Raw genomic sequence first — 19,331 nt, forward strand, 5'->3', positions numbered from 1 at the left:
CTCATCACTTAGTGCCAAGTGCAATTATTTATCATTAATTTAATTATACCGAAATTTTGGTCTTTTTTTTTCATTGTAACTAGTCGGATAACTATTTAAAAAAATTAAAAAAAATCAAAAAAAAAAAATCTTTTTTTTTTTTTTATTTTTTTTTTTTTTTTTTAAATATAAAATGTTATTTTTGAAGATTTTCTCAATGAAGAAAAAATATAAAATATTCTCGAATAATAATCATAAACTCAACTTTATTATTCAAAAAGATTTTTTCCACTAACATTGGGTATTCCATAAGAAAATGGTTTTTTAATGTGAAACAGAAAAAAATAAATTATACAAATATCCCACAAGAGAAATTTGCCCACTATTTTTCCATATACAGTATACACATCCTGATTATTTACTGTACATCAGAAGATTCGTTTTTGAAAAAAAAAATCAACAAATAAAACAAATATATATAAATTCACCCATCTTTATTTTATAAATTGTCACATTCCTTTTGATAATCAGATCATTTTTATGCATAGTGTATTAAGATATTTATATCCAATTCAACAACACATCTGCACCCTCTGTTAACAGTAAATAAAACTCCATTAATGTATTGTTTTTTCACATACACAGCACTATAAACATGCATCTCAAATAATTCAACTAAGTTAACCTATAAAAAAAAAACAGTCCAGCTGTTCACATGGGACATGAATAAATTTCACTCATATTAAAATACATGTACATGTAATTTCACACTCGATCATAAAATATTGCAACAGTTCTTGAAAATATTTTTCTCTGACTGCTGGAATGAAGCACTAACTCAACTTCTGGCTTTTTTCAATAACGTAGGACAAAATTTTTCTTATTGTAACTCAAAGTCATACAAAATAGCCATACCTTTACCATAAATCCTTTGAAGAGCAGACTTTGAATAATTATGCTGTAAGAGAACCAGAGTTGTTGTTCTTTGAAAGAAAATATTAAATTGGAAAAAAAAATTCCTTGCTTTTCACTTTGTTTCTCTCTAAGTGATGTACAAATTTAGTACATGTATATAGTGATTATACATGGAAAATTACGGTAATACACAGGGACTGGTCATGAACTTTTGGTCTTCTAACTTTCTGAACACCCCTATATATTATACTGTAAAACATAGTAAGAAGACCAAAAGTTCGTGATGAGCTCCTGTGGGTGATGCTAAAAAGAATTGCATATGAAAACAGATTAAAGCCACCATTATATGTCTAATACTTTGAAGAAATCTCATTTGGCACAATGAAATGTGAGTGGAATAACTGATCTATATTCAAATAATGCTGTGAATATTGAATAGTATTGGCTGGAAAGAGTTGTACACTACATGTACCATATACATGTATCTATTAATTTCACTACCAACTTGCAGCCTTAGGCTTTGTTTTAAATACATAGATGTTAGGATGATACTTATAACGTTTTCAAATACTGAATGAATTTTGCTATACATACACAATGTAGAAAATGCAATGTAGAAATATATAGGGCCTGAAAAAAATGTTGAGGAAGTTACAGCATTCAATAATGATCCTTTTCTGCTGATAACACAAAATGTTCATTAATTCAGCATTCCAAGAATGCTTGAAGCAATTTTGTAATTATAAATCATCTGCTCTAAGCTTATTGAACAAAACAGCTTTGAAATACAGTAAATAAATTAATTATGCATTTTTCTGAAAATATATGACAAACTGCATTATTTCTCTCCATTTGCTGGATGCACTAAAGATCAATAGATCAATACAGAAATATCACAAGGTGGGGTGGGGTCTTATCTATGTCATCAAGATATGGAACTCATTGACTTCAGAAAAGCTCTCCAATTAAAATGGAGCACAGACTTCATTTCTGGCACTAGGTGGAATTTTGAAGGTAAACCTGGGTCTCATACTTCGCAAATATTAACCAACAAGTAACATCACACTCCGAAAGATTATCTTCTTCTTCCTCAAATGAAACAACATTGCACTGTTGAACAGTTCACTAGAATGTCTGAACACGTAAAGAGATGGTTCAGTTGAAGAGGAGATCCTTATAACAATTCAGCAGGCTGACGATACTGGTGCAGTAGTTTGTGGTGGTTCGAACCACCTTCAGTCTGTCAGCACGCTCAAAGTTAGACTTGACCATTTCGTAGTACTCCCCATCACTTAGAGTCAGAGATTTCAGATGGGGGCACCGCAACCTGTAAAAATAGATGCAAAGTTTTAGAAAAATGTACTTCTTAGCTATGAATATTTGAGTTGACGCATTAATGTTTGTAAGTATCAATTTTTCTGTGAATTGTTTAAAATTTGAAAGTTTATTGGGGGAAAGGGGTGTCCAAATAATTTATAGCAAATAAGCAATTGAGTTTTTGAAATTCACAAAGGATCCTTAATTGTTTCAAAATCAAAACTTTGTCTTATGCATGTAAATTCTACTATTGTAGAAAGGAGAGAGAGAATCTTAATTGGAGTCTTAGAGAAGAAAACGGAAAAACAAATATTATATTCCATCTTAATAGTACCTAACCAATCTATAAAGCCTCACCTGATGTGATCAACAAACTTGTTGCTCTTGTCGCTGAATCGGATTGTGTCTGGATCCCATTGGATCTCCAGTCTCTCCAGTCGAGAGCAGTTCTGTGCAAAGCCCTCTATCACCTGATCAATGTGCACCTTGCTCTGGATCCGGAGAAACCATCCATTGGCAGTTCCCAGTACACAAATTCTGTAACAAGAAATCAACATTCATCTTCCAGAATGGGTACGGATTTCAATTTTTTTTCCAGTGATTAACATGCTGGGCTTGGAAAACTAATTTTTTGTGCAACTGTAATTCAAAATTCCATGTTTTAAAGTTTGATTTTCACATTGTTCTCCAAACTGATAATGGAAGCAGTTGAAATATCTACCGGTAAGAGAAGTAGTGATAAGGTTCAATGTTAGACCCCATGACCTTTTGATCCCCCAGAAAAGTGGTTGGCCAACCCCAAATGAGAAAAATCAAACCAGCGTGCACGTCTAGATATGCAGGTCTATCGTATCCTAGAGTTTTGTACAATTCTGTTCAGCCATCTCTGAGAAATGCGACGGACAAGTTCAGAACGGGAAAGAAGAAGAAAAAGAAGAAGAAACCGTACAAAAACAATAAGTCTTCAAACTTCGTTTGGGAGTCTTAATAAAGGGAGACAACTTTAAAAACTTTGAAATCACTAGTAGGGTAATCTTTACACTTCCATGTACATACAAGTAATAGAAATTGAAATATGGTAGATTAAATTTTTTGCTAACTTGATAGCATTCTGAACTTCATTGTGTATTTCTGTTTTGCACTAGGTCATTTTTGAAAAGTTCAATTGATATTTGTATTTGCTATTCATTCTGCATCATTATAATTCACCAACAATCAAACATTGCATTCAGTTTTCACTCTGCAATTGCTCATTTTTTGTCCAGCATTAAATTTTCTCATAGTTCAAGTGGATTAGTAGAAAATTTCAGGGACTGTAGTTATGTAACAACACCCAACCTGTTTTCCCCCACCCCCTATCCCTCACAATCTTTTTTTTCTGGCTTTTATCCATTTTTTTTTTTTTACATTTTCTTTGCTTTTAAAAACATTTTAAAAATGTACGTAGTATCCATGTGTTATTAACCATTAAAAAAAACAGGCATGGGTAAATACTGTTGCAAAAGGACTTAATAATTGCGCAATCAAACCTGTCTTTTTATTTTAACCAGAAAAAGGCTTTTTATTTCCCAGTTACCTGAGAATAGAATCTAAATGTCAATATATCAGCATCTCTGAAAACCTAACTAAAGCCTTAACACAATGTAGCCCATCCCTATAGAATAAAGAAGGAGAAAAGACAAACATTATGGACAATTTCACGGCAATTTTATGTCATTGCAGCGATTAATTTACATTTATTTGGAGAACTTTTACTCCCAAAATAACCTGCAATTAACAATTCAATAGCAACGGCAAACCCTGGAAAACATCATTTTTGGAGGCTACAAATGCTAGAAATAGAAAAAAAAAGTCTCCTCTGATGACAAGGGATTTCCAGTTCTGACATAAAATAAGCCATCTGAATTAATTCCAGACTGGCATTAGAGAGAGAGAGAGAGGAAAAAAAATCTCTGGCGATATAAAAAGAGATTTTATCGGCAAAGAAATTGTACTTAATTTGACTCGGCAAAATCTTGCTATATGTTTGTACTCAGCGGATGCTATTCATCACAAAGCGATCAACCACAGTCACTGTGGTACATACAGGGAGAAATCTCCTTATTAATGATCAATAGGTACATCATAATCACAAGGGCATCTGATTCTGCTCTCTCCTAGTCTGCTACTCTCAAAGCATCATATTCATAAAAGACAAAATATGAAAATCAATGCCTGCTGATTTTCTGGCTTTTCTACATGATGCTGCTCAATAATTTAATTATAAGGAATAGACTTAAGGGTAAAATACTAAGAATTGAGAGGGTAAAAAAAGGAGGGAAAAATCAATTCTTAATCACATGAAATAGGTTTGAGGAATTTCTTCTTCAGATTTTGACAATGCCATTTCTAAAGTCAATTACAAAATTTAAGTGAGCACAAATATCTCAAATTTTTTTCCAATTAAAACTTTAACTTTCCCCAAGAAAATTCCTTAAAAAACTATCATTGAAAAAAAACTGCAATATGATGTTAGATAGAAATGAAGATTTTAAGTAATTTTTTTTTTGATTTGCTGACATGCATTTAGAGACAATAATTGTGACCATGTAGGCATACATATTGAACAATGTTCACGGTAATGAGCTCTTATCCCTGTTCTGGCTCCAAATCAAGTGCCAAACTAATAATTACTGTACGCTGTTAGTAAAAGCTGGCTTCTTCAAGTAGAAAAGCAGATATTGCTCTTCAAAGAACTCACTGATTTCATAATAGATAGCTAAAAGGCAAAAACAAACCAAAGGGATGATTTTATTAGCATTGAGAGTAAGCAATTTGTTTCACTCATAATTCATTACATTACAAGGTCTTTTTCTTCTAGAGAAGAGGGCAGAAAAAAAGGGAAGTATATGAAATTGCTTATAAAGTGTATCAGTGATTGATTTGCAATTTGCGTGTGGAGAATTCAGCAACTGATTCAAAACATTGGAACATATAACACATCTGCCTAATGCAATATCAGAGAATTCACATGCTCTTGGAGTATTTCATCACCCAAAGAAAAAAAAGAAAAAAATGAACTGTTTTGATACAAAATGCGCAGCTCACATGGTGTGTCCCTAGTTCCCAGATATTTTAGCAGACGTACATTTATCTTTAACCTTTTGACTCTGAGTGAGATATAATTCAGTGTATGGGATATTTCCAAGATTTTCATTATGAAATTTTAACTGTGACATTTTCTTGTTTATTAATAATGTCAGTATCATTTGCTTCAAAAGAAATGTCTTTCCCCTGGTATATCCTAAACTAACATATATATATTTTTCAAAAAGCTTATGATACTAAAAGTAGAACCTCCAATAAGTTTCCAAGGAGAATATATCAATTTTAGCAGAATGAATAATTATTTTAAGGTAAAGGAATATTGGTTAGGAGTAGATCTTGGGAACAGAATTTTTTAAAAAGAAAACCTGATACACCAAAGCTTCATTTTCTATTTGCAAACCTTATATGTGACTCTTAGTACATGTATTACTGTAATGTAAAAACAAATATATATAATTTTTGTAAGGGAGTATCTGTAGTTATTTCTTTTATAGTTTTAAAAGTGTGTTTTGAACGGCAAAATCTCAAGGACATTAATGGCATACAAAGTTTGGTTTACATTATTCATGGTTCCGATGGTTGTTTTAAACTCTCCCATAAATAAAATATACTGGTACTTATTTTGTGACAACAGTACATGTACCTAATGCTAGTGAGGAATCCAATGACATTAAGCCAAAAATTCTCGGTAAGTTTGGGTTTCCCGCAACACATGAGTCCTGTCAGATGGTGTCCGTGAGATTGCAGGAACTGGTAGATGGCGTTCTCAGACAGGGCATGGGTGTGGCTAATGTCCAAGGCCTTTAGATTGTTGAATTTTCCTTTCTGTGACAAATGATCCAAAATCTGAAACAAACATGTATTGTCCATTAGCTGGACTTTTAAAAGGTGATACACAAGATTTTAAGCATAATTTATTGATAATTAATCTTCCATAGATTGAGGCGAAGGACATACCCTATCTGAGAAAAATTCACAATATCCTAATGCTAGATAGGTGAAGCCTGGCATGCGCAGAAGAATGTTCTCTAGACACTCTGTTGAGAGTTCGGTCGAAGTCAGGTCTAGTTCAGAGATAATGGAGGTCTCCCAGGGAACAGCCATCATGTGATGATCTTCCACCCCTGTAACCAGATCAGCAAAAGTGTCAACTGGAACTTGTTATTCAAACGCAAGTGTCATTTTGTAATTGCTACTCAAACAGAAGTTATAATAAAGCCTCATGGAAAATTCATAGTTAGCAAATGTAGAATCCTCATGGAAAAAATAACTGATTTACACATATATCCGTACATTTTGCAAACTGAGTTGGTTTTAGTAATATCATTTCATTTGCTTAATATTGACATATAATACATTTTATGTAACAAGAGTTCCATCTTCAGCAATATAATTTTCTCACCCAAACACATTCTAACCTATAGCAAGTCACATAAAATGAAACTTAATTCTATTGGTAAAAGTAGATTTTGGTGTAAAACTCACACGTCTTGTAAATTTTCACCTTGGTTAATAATAATTGTATAAATCAGATACAGATTTAAGCTATTCAAAATCAATTGTTTCTTGTTTTTTTATTAAATCAAATATCTATGTAAAAAATGTCAAATACCTAATGAAGAATTAATATCTTAAAAGTTAAAATAATAACGGTACCAGTATGTTGCAATAGAAGAGTTTTGAGCTTCTTGCATCGTTGCACCAAGGACTTGAAGGAGGACCCCTTGACCCGGAGACAGAAGTTGAGGGCCAGAGTCTCTATGTGGATACAGTTGGAGGTGAGCAACTCGATGTGCGAGTCATCAATGAAGGTGATGCCGTACATATTGACTATCCGGAGGTTGGGCGTGTGGGCCTTAATCTTCCCGATGTTGATAACTTCGTAGATGTCCTCCTCAGCCTCCATTGACATTTCAAAAGTACCTGCAATCATTACATCAGAGTTAAATTGTGGATAAAATTGTTCCTGAAAGAATTTTTTTTGTTCTTAAAATTACAAAAATGTCCAGTTATTAAAAAAATATTTTGTCAGATTTTGTCGTACATTATTAGATTGTGCACTGAAATTGATTGATCTTCATTTCAAACAGTTCAAAGTACTTTAAATGTCCTTAAATGATCCTTAAAACAGCATATTTCATTATTGTAAAACAATTTTAAAAGTGCTCTTTAAGCAGTTTTAAACAAATTTTCTGTGGGTTGTAGCACAGCTAGGTCTTCCAAAATACTTTTAATCAAACATGTTTTTCAAGATATATCAATTATGTATGTCTGAACAGCTGTTCTTAAATTTTCTAGGTGCAAATTCTAAAAGTACATAAAAATACACTCTTGCAATAAAAAATTGATTCACCTGCTCAGGTTTAAACTAGCTGTTATCAACAAAGTGAAACCAAAAACAAATAAAATTGAGTGAAGCTCAATTACAAAGCTACCAAAAGTACACAGGTGTATTGTCAGGTAATACTGTTAGTTAACATAGTTCATGTATATTGTATATCTAGTGCACAAACCAATAATTGGATAGTTAAATACACCTAATGCTGCAGGTATTAACCTACAAAAAAAGATGTTACAATCAGCAGCATGAGAGCTTTAGTGTAAGGAGTGAGTGTGTGTGTGTATACAGTGTTTGTCCCTCTGTTGCTAACTGCTTTCTCCCTGGCAGCCTCCAGATCTTGAGCATTCTATGTTGTATCATGTCTAATGATAATAACTCCAACAGCTGCTGCAAATCAGTGTTGTACCTTCTACAGACTCATCAAAAGTTCTCATGGAGGCTTCACAGCTAGGACTACGCTTGTCTTTGCATCTGTAATTTTTTTCATCTTTCTCAATCACTGTTTTTGCAGTGCAATGTATTGCTAAGCACCATGTAATCACTGCTTTATTTTTTTCCCCTGCTTGAGCAGCATTTGCTTGTAAGTAAATAAATAAAATATTTATTGTACGCCTTGATTATAGAATTTCACTTCCAAATTCTTTACTTTTTCTTTTTGCCTCAGACCATTTGTCTGTTTAAACACAATTAGAGGATCACTTAAGATACATGCGCTGCAAAAATTCCTCGATTTTTGGTGAAATTCTTGCATTACATGTATAGAGCACCAAAATTTACCCAACATTCTCCAAAGTTCCTTAATAACATTCATTAGTTTTGCAATGGTCAAATATCATTTACATTTTGTACACAGAGATGCCAATCAGAACCCGTCATACTGGCTCAATAGGTATATGGGAACTTTAGCTGCTTTGTGTGCAGACAATTTAGGGATTAAATGTACTAAATGGGAGTTCCGAATTTAGACCATTGAGGACAAGAACAGTTAGGGATTGGTGTTTTGTCCAATCATAACTACAACAGTCTGGACCAAGAGATAAATCCCAATCTACAGCAGCAATCAAACTTTGAACACAAGAATTATGCAGCTCTCTCTGCTGGATAGTCTACATTGCTGCAAGTACTGTAGATTCCTTATTTTACGCGAGTACTTAATTCTGCGATTCAACTGTTTTCCATCAAATCACAAGAAAATAAAATCGCAAATGTTGAATTTTGTTCATAGTTTAATGTGTTTACATATGTTCAAAAATTAAAAGTGAGATTTTAAATTTTGCAAGATATGTGCTTCTCGCAATTTAACGCGGATATTAATTTATTGCATTTAATTAGGAATCTACAGTAACAACCATTCATTTCTTTTATACTGTATTATGATACTTGCAGTTCACAAATTACTTAGATATATATATGCATAGCTCTGACCTAGCTCATAACCATTGCAATTTATGTGCAGACATGTGGCACAGATTACTTTGGGTTCATATAAGAATGTAGTTGATTGTTAATTGCTACCTACATGGCAGCTTTGTGTAATTACAGGTGAGGAATGACCATAGTATGGAGATAATGTGTTGTACATTGCATAAAACATAACTCAATCAGTGAAAATTTGATGGCTTTTGCATCCACTGGTAAACTGTATCTATGCAGCCTCATAATTGCTACATGTACATATGTATATTGATTATACTGGAATGTCTTGTTTCACATGTTAAAATTGGAGTTTAAATATGAATTACTGGTAATGCATAAGACACAAGAGCAGCAAAATATTTCGTGTGATAATGACAGGAGGTCAGTTCAATAGACTTTTCAGACTTTGAGCAGTAATTAAAATATGTCTGGGATAATAACAAACTTTTCAGACTTCGAGCTGTATATATAATTTATACAGTAAAATAGCATAAATGGGAAAAAAAGGTATGCTACAGGACATCAGAGATGATAATCCCCCCCCCCCTTTTTTTTTCAGAGAACGCAGAATATCTAAGCTCTTTACAAATTCATTTTTGTTTGCATGAACCAATATCATATCAGACTGCAGATGGCAATGCCGTGAATTAAAGTTGCATGAGGATCAAGTATATTCTCAAGTTGAAACTTTTGAAAATCCATATACCAGTATTCTCTTAGCTCAATTACCAGCTGATTTCGATCAGCATCCACAAGTTTTTTGTAGTTTGTCAGCTGGAGTCATTTATAAAGTTCATCAAGCCAAGAATAGTAAATAAATGTGTGATATTCTATTTATAAACCCACGACTGATATGAACAGACAAACTCAGCCTCATCTTTTTTCTACAGCTCTAATACCTATTGTTAGATAATGATGCCAGCAACGTGATTATAAAAATCATTTTCAGTTTTCGAATTTTATTTTTTTTAAATCCATTTACCATGTACTTTCTCTCAAGAATAGTAAATGCATGTGTGAAATATCTTTATAAAACTCAGAACCATTTATTAAGACCTAACACTTACTGTTAGGACTTTTCCATTTTTCAAAAAATGATGCCAGTACACCATAAAATCATATTCAATTTTCAAATTTTATCTTTATATTCCATTTCCTCTAAAGTTAGCAAAAGCTGTTTTTTGACAATGTCCAGCTGTGTGTAGGGAGGAACCAAACCTTCTATTTCTGGTGAATACAATAATACGCCACGACCGTGCCCCATAAATATAATCATACAATTTATAGCATTCATTTCTAATTCAGTGATTAGATTCAGCTGCTCTCATTATTTCAATGACCAATCATGTAATTTCGAGTCTCTAAATCATTCCAGATTCAGTGTTTCAGGACATTTGCTTTGCTTCATACTCAACCTAGTTTCTAATTTTGTAGTCAGATGCATCCACTGTGGCATCCGTAGAAGTGTAGGAAATCAAAGTAATTAATTGCTTTTTTTCTTTTTTGTACAATCTTCCACTTTAACACAATATTGTCAGGGTTCTTAGTTTTCAAGAGAAGAATGTTGAATTTAGCTATTACAAATAACTTACACATCTCCCTCACAACACTAAAAAAAAAAAAAAAAAATTGGAGGCTAGCAGTTTGTGGTTAGTTAGAGGTAATACCACCAGTTCAGAGTGTTTGGCAAGGAATTACATGTATAACCTAGCTTATCTAATTAAAAAAGAAACATTTACAAACTTCAGGGGAGGGGAAATTAACATGATGATCAAAGTCAACCTTTTTTTAGCAATCTTATTGAGAATCAGAACTATTACATCTTTCAAATTAAATACAGGGTCTGCTAACATCATTATCAATTTTTTAATCAAGTTGAAGAATTTGTGAACATGAAAAACATGACCGATAATGAATTCTGAAGCGATTGGAAAGCTTGCATTTAACGTATAGTCTATGTAAATGTGAGATTTCCAATCCCTGTTACAGATAACTATACTATGACAACCGATATACAGAAAAAAAAAATTCTTGTACTCTCTACGCAATATTAAAGGGTGTAAATTTTGGCAGTCATATTTTTGACAAGAGTTCAATCTTTGGTGGGCCAACATACATGGTCTGACATAAGGGCATTGTCTATTCCTCCTTGATTACTGGTCCATCCACCCTTGACCTTGAACATGTTCACTACATGAACCGGGTAATGATCAAAGGACCCTAAAACAGACTTCTTAAATCAAATATTTATCTTTGCTAGCCCAGGGTTACAGTACCAGTTGCCCTTTCCCTATATTTGCATACTTTTCAACATGCTACAGAAGAGAGGAGAAGACAAAAAAAACCTGTAGCAATTGCAGATGACACTTTAAAGAGGTAGAATTTCTAAGTTGACCAGAAGCAGCCTTGACCAAAGCTGCAGAACTGTAAGCCTAGGGAATGGTTGACAGGCAACAGAGCTACAATTCTTACATGCCAAAAAAAAAAAGAAGAAAAAATAACACTGAAAGGACTATGTGCGGTATTATGCATTTTTTGCCCCCAAAATTTAGGTTTTTTAAAGAGCTTAAAAAATAAGATGTAAGATACATGTAGTTGAAATCATATTGGAAAAAAGTGTGTAAAAGGTTTTCGCTGCAGTGACATCATAAATGTAGAAATGACGTCATGAAAATTGTTTTATTTTGATAAATTGATGTTTTGTAGCAAAAATATGGGTGCATTGCTTTCCAATGGTTTTTCGACTGGGAAACATCGAGCGCAGGCTTGCTCAAATGCAATTTTTTAGTATGATGAATACATAACTATATATAGGAAGAAAAACATACGTTAAAATTGTACTTGAGCAGACCTGTGCTCTATACTTCCGAATGTAAAATTTTGAATTTTTTTTTTTACATTATTTCCATTTTTTTGCAAAATTGTGGGAATTGGGCCATTTATGTGATGTAATAGATAAACAGCGAATGAAAAATGATGACTAAAATCAAGCTTAAAGTGATAGGCATCCTCTGTACAATGATTTATGGAGATTTGATTTTTATACGACACTATATTTAAAGATTGGTTAAAATTAAGGGCAGATATATTTAACCATACCAGATATAGTCCTTTACACCACAAAATAATGAGCTCTGGTTTTGGACATATTAACCTTTTTTGTGAATATACACATGCATTTACTTGATGCCAAAAAGTTTGTAGACATTTTTCTATTGAATTTACTCGTTAACTTGCCCAACAGACCCTAGCTCACCAACACTGAAAAATGCAGATTTATAAAATTTATAAGCAGATTAAGAGTCACCATTTACTTTAAGGTTCTGGTGAGGGTCGCTGTTTGAAGAATTTCAAAGGCATGTAAATTAAGTAACAACATCTGCAGGTACCATGCCCACAGAGCTATCTGCAACCAATTTCAGTATTCAGGTACCAAAATCAAACTACAGGTAATACATTTTTCATTCTCTATATAAATATCTGAGTCACAAAACATTCTAGTTAGGCTCGATCTGAGCATTTGTATTCTGCAAATAATAATTATTCAAAAAACCTTCTAGGTGTTTATTCAGTGGCTTAATTTCCTTGCAGCCTGAGTTCTTCTTATTTGTTATTGCACAGTGCATTTTATCAATAAGTGGATGTCAATTCCTTCAGACTAATTGTCCATGTAATGCAAGCAAATGTTCTCGACAGATTTGCCGTATTTTCGATTCCCCCTAAAATTGTTGTCTTAGTCTACAATCGATGTACAAGGCATCAGAGCAGTGTGATTGGATACACATGCGTTTTGTTACAATGTTGCCCAACATTTGGGATATTTCTGGAGCATCTTAATGGCTATCCTAATCAAGCATTACGTCACGTCATTGTTTTTAACTAATCTATAATGAAAAAGGATTTTTCTATTTCTATCTGTTCCCTGAAATCTTGTTTTCAACAAAAGCTCTGCTTGGTGCATTTGATCTTTTTGTCTCTAGAAAAGTACATTTATGTTTTACTATATTCATTCCCTTTTTTTCCTTGACCTGAAAGCCATGCAGTGCAAATTATGCAATGTATTTGTGAAGTTATTTCAATGTAATTCAATACGTGTAATTTTATACTTGGTGAAGCTTTAATTCATTTAATATCCATTCATATTTTTAATGATGATCTATTTTCTGCTGTTTTTCAATTATTCTATTACTTGAAACAAATTAAACAATTATAGTGTGTTATAAAAAAATTAAATTGACAAAAAGTGTCGACTTATGCAAATTAAAAAACCAAGCATTTTCTTAATATTTTAATTAGCAAAAAAAAAAACCAAGTTGGATATATGGCCCATATGTATGTTTTAATGAATCAGAAATAGCTTATAATAATTTATCTTCTCCCTCTACCCATTTCTTGCACTTTAAGGGTTGAACAAATGTTGAATGTAAGGGACAATCATTTTTTCTAATAAAAAATTCTTGAAATGGATAATTTTTTAAGAAAATCAAAAGAAAACTTTATACAAGGAGAGAGTTTGAAGAAATACAATTGGTAACTAGTGGGTATTGTTTTTTTAACAAAAAAAACACATGTCTCCCCTTCTCCCCAAGGATTGTAATATGGGGCAATTTTAACAATTGAAAAAGAATAATGTCAGCTATGTTACCCAGACCCATCTTTTTCTTAATTTGACCTTGAGTAAAACATGGTCAGGGTCATCTATAAATCAATAAAACACCTAAGTCTATTATTATTGTTCTTTGTTTAAAGTTTGAAGTCCTTCTGTCAAAGTATATTCAGGAGTTGAACAATGAAGTTTTTTCTAATTTGACCTTGAAATAAAAATATTAAGGTCAAGGTCAACAATTTTGGTAAGGTTCAACTAGGTTATATACCATCTATCCATGATACAAGTTAAAAGTCTGTATGTTAAAGGAGTCTTGTGTTATGGTCCAGACAATATTTTTTATGAAAAGCTTGACCTTGAAGAACAAAATAGGTCAACTTTTGGTGGCGTGCACTCCTTCTCAATACCATCTACCTATGTTCCAAGTTTGAAGTCTTAATGTCAAAGGGTATAAAAGTTATGACCCAGACAAAATTTTATTATTTTATTCTTTTTTCTTAATTTGACCTTGAGTAAAACAAGGTCAAGGTCAAATATTTTTCAATAGTACACCTAAGTGTATTATTATTGTTCTTTGTTTAAAGTTTGAAGTCCTTCTGTCAAAGTATATTCAGGAGTTGAACAATGAAGTTTTTTCTAATATGACCTTGAAATAAAAAAAATAGGTCAAGGTCAAAAATTTTGGTAAGGTTCAACTAGGTTATATACCATCTATCTATGATACAAGTTTAAAGTCTGTATGTTAAAGGAGTCTTGTGTTATGGTCCAGACAATATTTTTTATAAAAAGCTTGACCTTGAAAAACAAAATAGGTCAAGGTCAAAACTTTTGGTGGCGTGCACTCCTTCTCAATACCATCTACCTATGTTCCAAGTTTGAAGTCTTAATGTCAAAGGGTATTTAAGTTACGGCTTGGACAAATTTGGATGAAGAAGAATAAGAAGAAGAAGAAAAAGAACTAGACACGATCTCGTTGCGAGCAACGAGGAGGTCTTCCGTCTGATTTTAGAAATTGAGATTTATGTTCGATCTTGATTTTGCTATTTAACAGCTATACATGATTCAAAACAGGAAAAGAGGATCTTCATTTTAAGTGCCTGATACTATTTTGTTTCAGGTGTTTAGAAATTCGTCACCGTTCTTGAGATATTTCAGAAAGAATGTTTTAGGGGCCGGACCTTATCTCCTTATTGGGGCCGCTGAACAAAAATTGTAAGGTTGCATGTTATTAGGTACATTATTTTGAGCATCTTTTCTTTTATACTGCATTTCAAAATATTTTTTCTTTTTGAGATATAGGTTATCAAATTTTTGGACTTTTGCCCCTAAAAATCCTTAATTACGTAACACATGAGAAAAATCATTATAATGTTAGGCTACATAACTGTTAGATAAACATATTTGCTTCTATAATCTATTACGAAATACCCCTCGGTAAAGAACTATAGGAAAAAGACTTTAGAGCCCTCTAGGTCCCTAATATTAGGGGCCAGCCCCTTTTTCATGGTATCAAATGAAAGGTCATTGGATTATAAAGACATTTTGTTCAACAAGTGTTCAGAAATCCGTTATCATTCTTGAGATATCTCAGAAAGAATATTTTAGGGGCCGGTCCCTTATCTCCTTATTGGGGCCGCTGAACCAAATTTTTTAGGCTGCATGTTGTTAAGGACATCATTTTGAGCATCTTTTCTTTTATACTGCATTTCAAAATATTTTTTTTTTGAGATATAGGTGAGCAAAGTTTTGGACTTTTGACCCCTAAAAATCCTTAATTACGTAACACATGAGAAAATCGTTATACTGCTTGGCTTCATAACTGTAAGATAAACATATTTGCTTCTATAATTTATTACAAAATATCCCTCAGTAAAGAACTATAGTAAAAAGACTTTAGAGCCCTCTAGGTCCCTAATATTAGGGGCCAGCCCCTTTTTCTTGGTATCAAATGAAAGGTCATTTGATTATAAAGACATTTTGTTCAACAAGTGTTCAGAAATTCGTTACCATTCTTGAGATATCTGAGAAAGAATGTTTTAGGGGCCGGTCCTTTATCTCCTTATAGGGGCCGCTGAACCTAATTTTTTAGGTTGCATGGTGTTAAGTACATCATTTTGAGCATCTTTTTTTTTATACTGCATTTCAAAATATTTTTCCGCTTTGAGATATAGGTGGTCAAAGTTTTGGACTTCTGACCCCTAAAAACCCCTAATTACGTAACATATGAGAAAATCGTTACACTGCTTGGCTTCATATTTGTAAGATAAACATATTTGCTTAAATAATTTATTACAAAATATCCCTCGGTAAAGAGTTATGGGTAAAAGACTTTAGAGCCCTTTAGGTCCCTTATTTGAGGTGCCAGCCCCTTTTTTCTAATATCAGCAGAAAGGTCTTGTAAATATAAACTTTTTTTACATTACATGTTTTAACAAAATATTTTCTAGAAAAGAGATAAAGAGAGAAAAGCACAAACAATTACGACGCTTTTTTAATGTCAATTTTCGAGCCATAGCGAGCTTTGGCGCCAGTAGTGCTAAACATACAAAACAACAATCATGCAAAACTTCAATCTTTTGTTTACCAACCATAGAAATTTGAGCTCAAAATCTCTTATAGTTTAGGAGAACGGCCGCAGACAAAATACCCATATAAAAAATAGAAAAATCTCAATATCTCCAAAACGGATGTGACGTCATCAGTGCAAAACATTTGCTATCAACTTCAGACCACTATCTATCACATCTGGAAATTTGATGGAGATCGGTTGAGCCGTTTCTGAGAAATCGCGTGCACAAAAATGGGAAGGAAAAAAAAGAATAAAAATAATAGGGAAAAAGAAACCGAAGAATAACAATAAGGTCTTCCGTTGGAAACGGAAGACCTTAATAAGAAGAATAAGAAAGTCGACAAAAACAATATGTCTCCCCTTTGAAAGGGGAGACATAATTAAGATCCCAAAATTGTGTCAGTGTTCTGTGGGGTATTCACCCTTGGCTTACCTATCAGATGGAGAACTTCCAAGGAGGACAGACAACTGTAGATCCTCCTCATAAACCCCTCCAAGAAAATCACCTCCGACAGACATATACACAGACTCCGGAGGTTACATGGAAAGGCATTGAGATCATTGAAGTCATGCAGCTGCATGGCATTGGCAAAGTCTAATGTCATGTAAGCTAGATTCGGACACTTGTTTGCAAGGTCATGTAAAACGGGTGACGTTATAAGCTCACACGGAAGCTCGATATACTTCATGGTGGCTCCGAACCTTATTCCAATCAGGGTAAGCAAGGCGTCCACGTAGTGCACGTGTAGTCCCCCGTATTCTGGCCTCAGCGAGACGCTCTTCCATAATCGAGGATCGTAGGCCAGCAGCCGCCATTTTTTACACACACGGGCTACTTTTCCTAGCTCTTGGTGCTTCAGAAACGAAAAGATGTGAAGCAGAAGTTTGTCTGGTAACTTGTGGATTGTCAAACTCTGAAGTAGATAAGAAAGAATTAAAATTTTTTTAACAAAGTATGTATTGCATACAGCAAACATTATTTTACATTGGTTTTGTTATGATTCATGCATATACATGTAGGTCACATCCTCCCCACCCCCCCCCCCCTTTTAATCTTGCATGGATCGTGCATCTTGGCATACTCAAATTAAGGACTAAAAAGGCTTTATTGCTGAATCTGAAGCAATCCAAAATGTCAGCAATTAGCACAAGACTTAATTAAAATATGTGCTAATATACAGAAACTTCGACAGCCTTTCAATGGGGAGCCTCTTGGTGATAATGAGCACACTAAAGAATTCTATTTCTGCAGAAATAGACAATTCATGAATTTCAGTTTTTCTTCCACGTTTACTTAGAAATCATCCAATCAGTTTAGCTGTACATTTGAAATTTGAAACAGACCAATATCTCTCCAAGATTGTATCATTAATCTTTGTTAGGGTATAAAAAAAACTTAAGAATATCATAAAATGTACCAACATAATTAACTTATTTTCTATAAAATTCAATAATCTAGTGCATCACAGTGTAATATAAATTTGATTTACCAGCACGAACGAAAAAACTGAGAGTTGAAGAAGCATATGTGCGTATAATCTTGCATGGCTTTCATTCTCACTCATGGTGCCATTCAATTTCCAATTATATATCCCAGCCCCATCTCATCAAGTGCAGCCTCAGATATGCTGAAGATAATATATCTTTTACACCACTGGGGTCAATGAAGGGAAAGATATGAATGGACATTCTGGGAAATCAATAATAAAAAAAAAATCGCCACAGTCAGCACCTTCAAATAAAAACCGCAGGATGTTTTCTGCACTACTATATATCAAATACAGAGTGAAAATGCACTGCAGTGGAAAAAGAAGAAATGAATCAATATACTGAGCTACCTGACTTGGGTGTTTTTTTCTTTCTATCTCTTTTTGCATGCTGGCTTTATCTCTACCTTAAAATCAATTTATCAGACTTTCAGGTCTGGAAGATTAGCAATCAATTCCCTTCGTGGTGGCATGTGGAAGAATAAAAATCTTTCAAAAATTTAAGAACCACAATGGTAAGGTCAAGATGATAAAGATTTTTATTTTTTTTGGTTTCATTATACACCAGCCAGTTTATTTATCTGTTTTGTCTTGAAAACACCATGCACAATAGCTGGATTAACCATATGATATCAAGAGATGTTTAACATTATCAAAATGGTTTTATCATTAACACTAAATCCTCTGGTATTTGAAGCGCTTTTGACCTCAACAAAGATTAAGTACCTAAAAAGCTTTATCAAGTTAAAAAGCCATTATCTTATCCCTCCTTTGCTAATCTGTTTATATTACATATATAAACAATAACAGAAATTCTCATTATAAAAACAACTGAAGATAATCTAATTGTATTGAACAGGGCTGCCTAAGAAAGTTTCGGCAATGAAATTCTTTACTACTGATGGAGAAAATGAGAAAGGGGTATTTACATGGATATATACAATGACAACAAAATTGTTTTCAAGTTACTACAACAACATTAAGAACCAATATATATATATGAATAATATGCCAAATTTTTTTTTTATAAATGTTCATAAATTATTTTTAAAAACACAACAACAAAACTAAAAGAAAATTAACTTTTGAAAAATGCTTAAAGTTTTGGTTTATTTTTTTTAGTCCAAATGAACTATTTCCAGGAGAAATGAAGCTACTGAGGAACTGATAAATTCATGCTAGGAGAAAAATAATTAACCTAAGAAGGGTTATTAAACTACGGTTTATACCCACCGGGTAAATATACCAATAATCTGATTTATTAGTGGCAGTTGCAATCTGAGTCGCATCCTGAGCAACATCGAATATATCCATTGCATACAAATTAAGGCAGAAAAACTGTTTAATAGTTTCATCTACCAATACTTTCGTCACTCATCATAAAAACTTTCGACACTTTGCTTAAATATAGAAGAGCGCTCGCCAACTGTGTATTCAGTTGTACACACGTTTGATCTCTGACTCCGCTCAAGATAGAGCACCGATTGATAAATATTACATCCACTTTTCCCGCGAGCTGTCGAGTGACGTCAAAGTGAAATTCGAAACTACGAACTATCAGATAATTTATGGTAAAGATAAGGTCAGGAATGATATGGAAGATGAATTTTATAT

The 19,331-nt window shown here is 33.2% G+C and overlaps 1 protein-coding gene across 4 annotated transcripts in view; it reads right to left on the reverse strand.

Moving 5' to 3' along the window:
* Window positions 1-458: 458 nt before the first annotated feature.
* The window catches only part of LOC128179971 (F-box/LRR-repeat protein fbxl-1-like), a 28,976-nt gene continuing 10,103 nt past the window's right edge, over window positions 459-19,331 (reverse strand). For 2 of the 4 annotated variants that reach the window (XM_052847696.1, XM_052847699.1), the window contains 6 exons: window positions 16,664-17,144; window positions 6,955-7,221; window positions 6,256-6,422; window positions 5,942-6,144; window positions 2,569-2,748; window positions 459-2,221 (listed from right to left, as the gene is read on the reverse strand). In XM_052847696.1, coding sequence (XP_052703656.1) covers window positions 2,050-2,221; window positions 2,569-2,748; window positions 5,942-6,144; window positions 6,256-6,422; window positions 6,955-7,221; window positions 16,664-17,144 — 1,470 coding nt within the window. In that variant the 3' untranslated portion in view covers window positions 459-2,049. Of the gene's footprint in view, window positions 2,222-2,568; window positions 2,749-5,941; window positions 6,145-6,255; window positions 6,423-6,954; window positions 7,222-16,663; window positions 17,145-17,720; window positions 18,638-18,950; window positions 19,241-19,331 lie in introns of those variants that run through there. The other 2 variants (XM_052847695.1, XM_052847698.1) reach the window with 2 other exon arrangements.

The sequence above is a fragment of the Crassostrea angulata genome, chromosome 4 (assembly GCF_025612915.1).
Source record: "Crassostrea angulata isolate pt1a10 chromosome 4, ASM2561291v2, whole genome shotgun sequence".
Taxonomy (NCBI): Eukaryota; Metazoa; Mollusca; class Bivalvia; order Ostreida; family Ostreidae; genus Magallana; species Magallana angulata.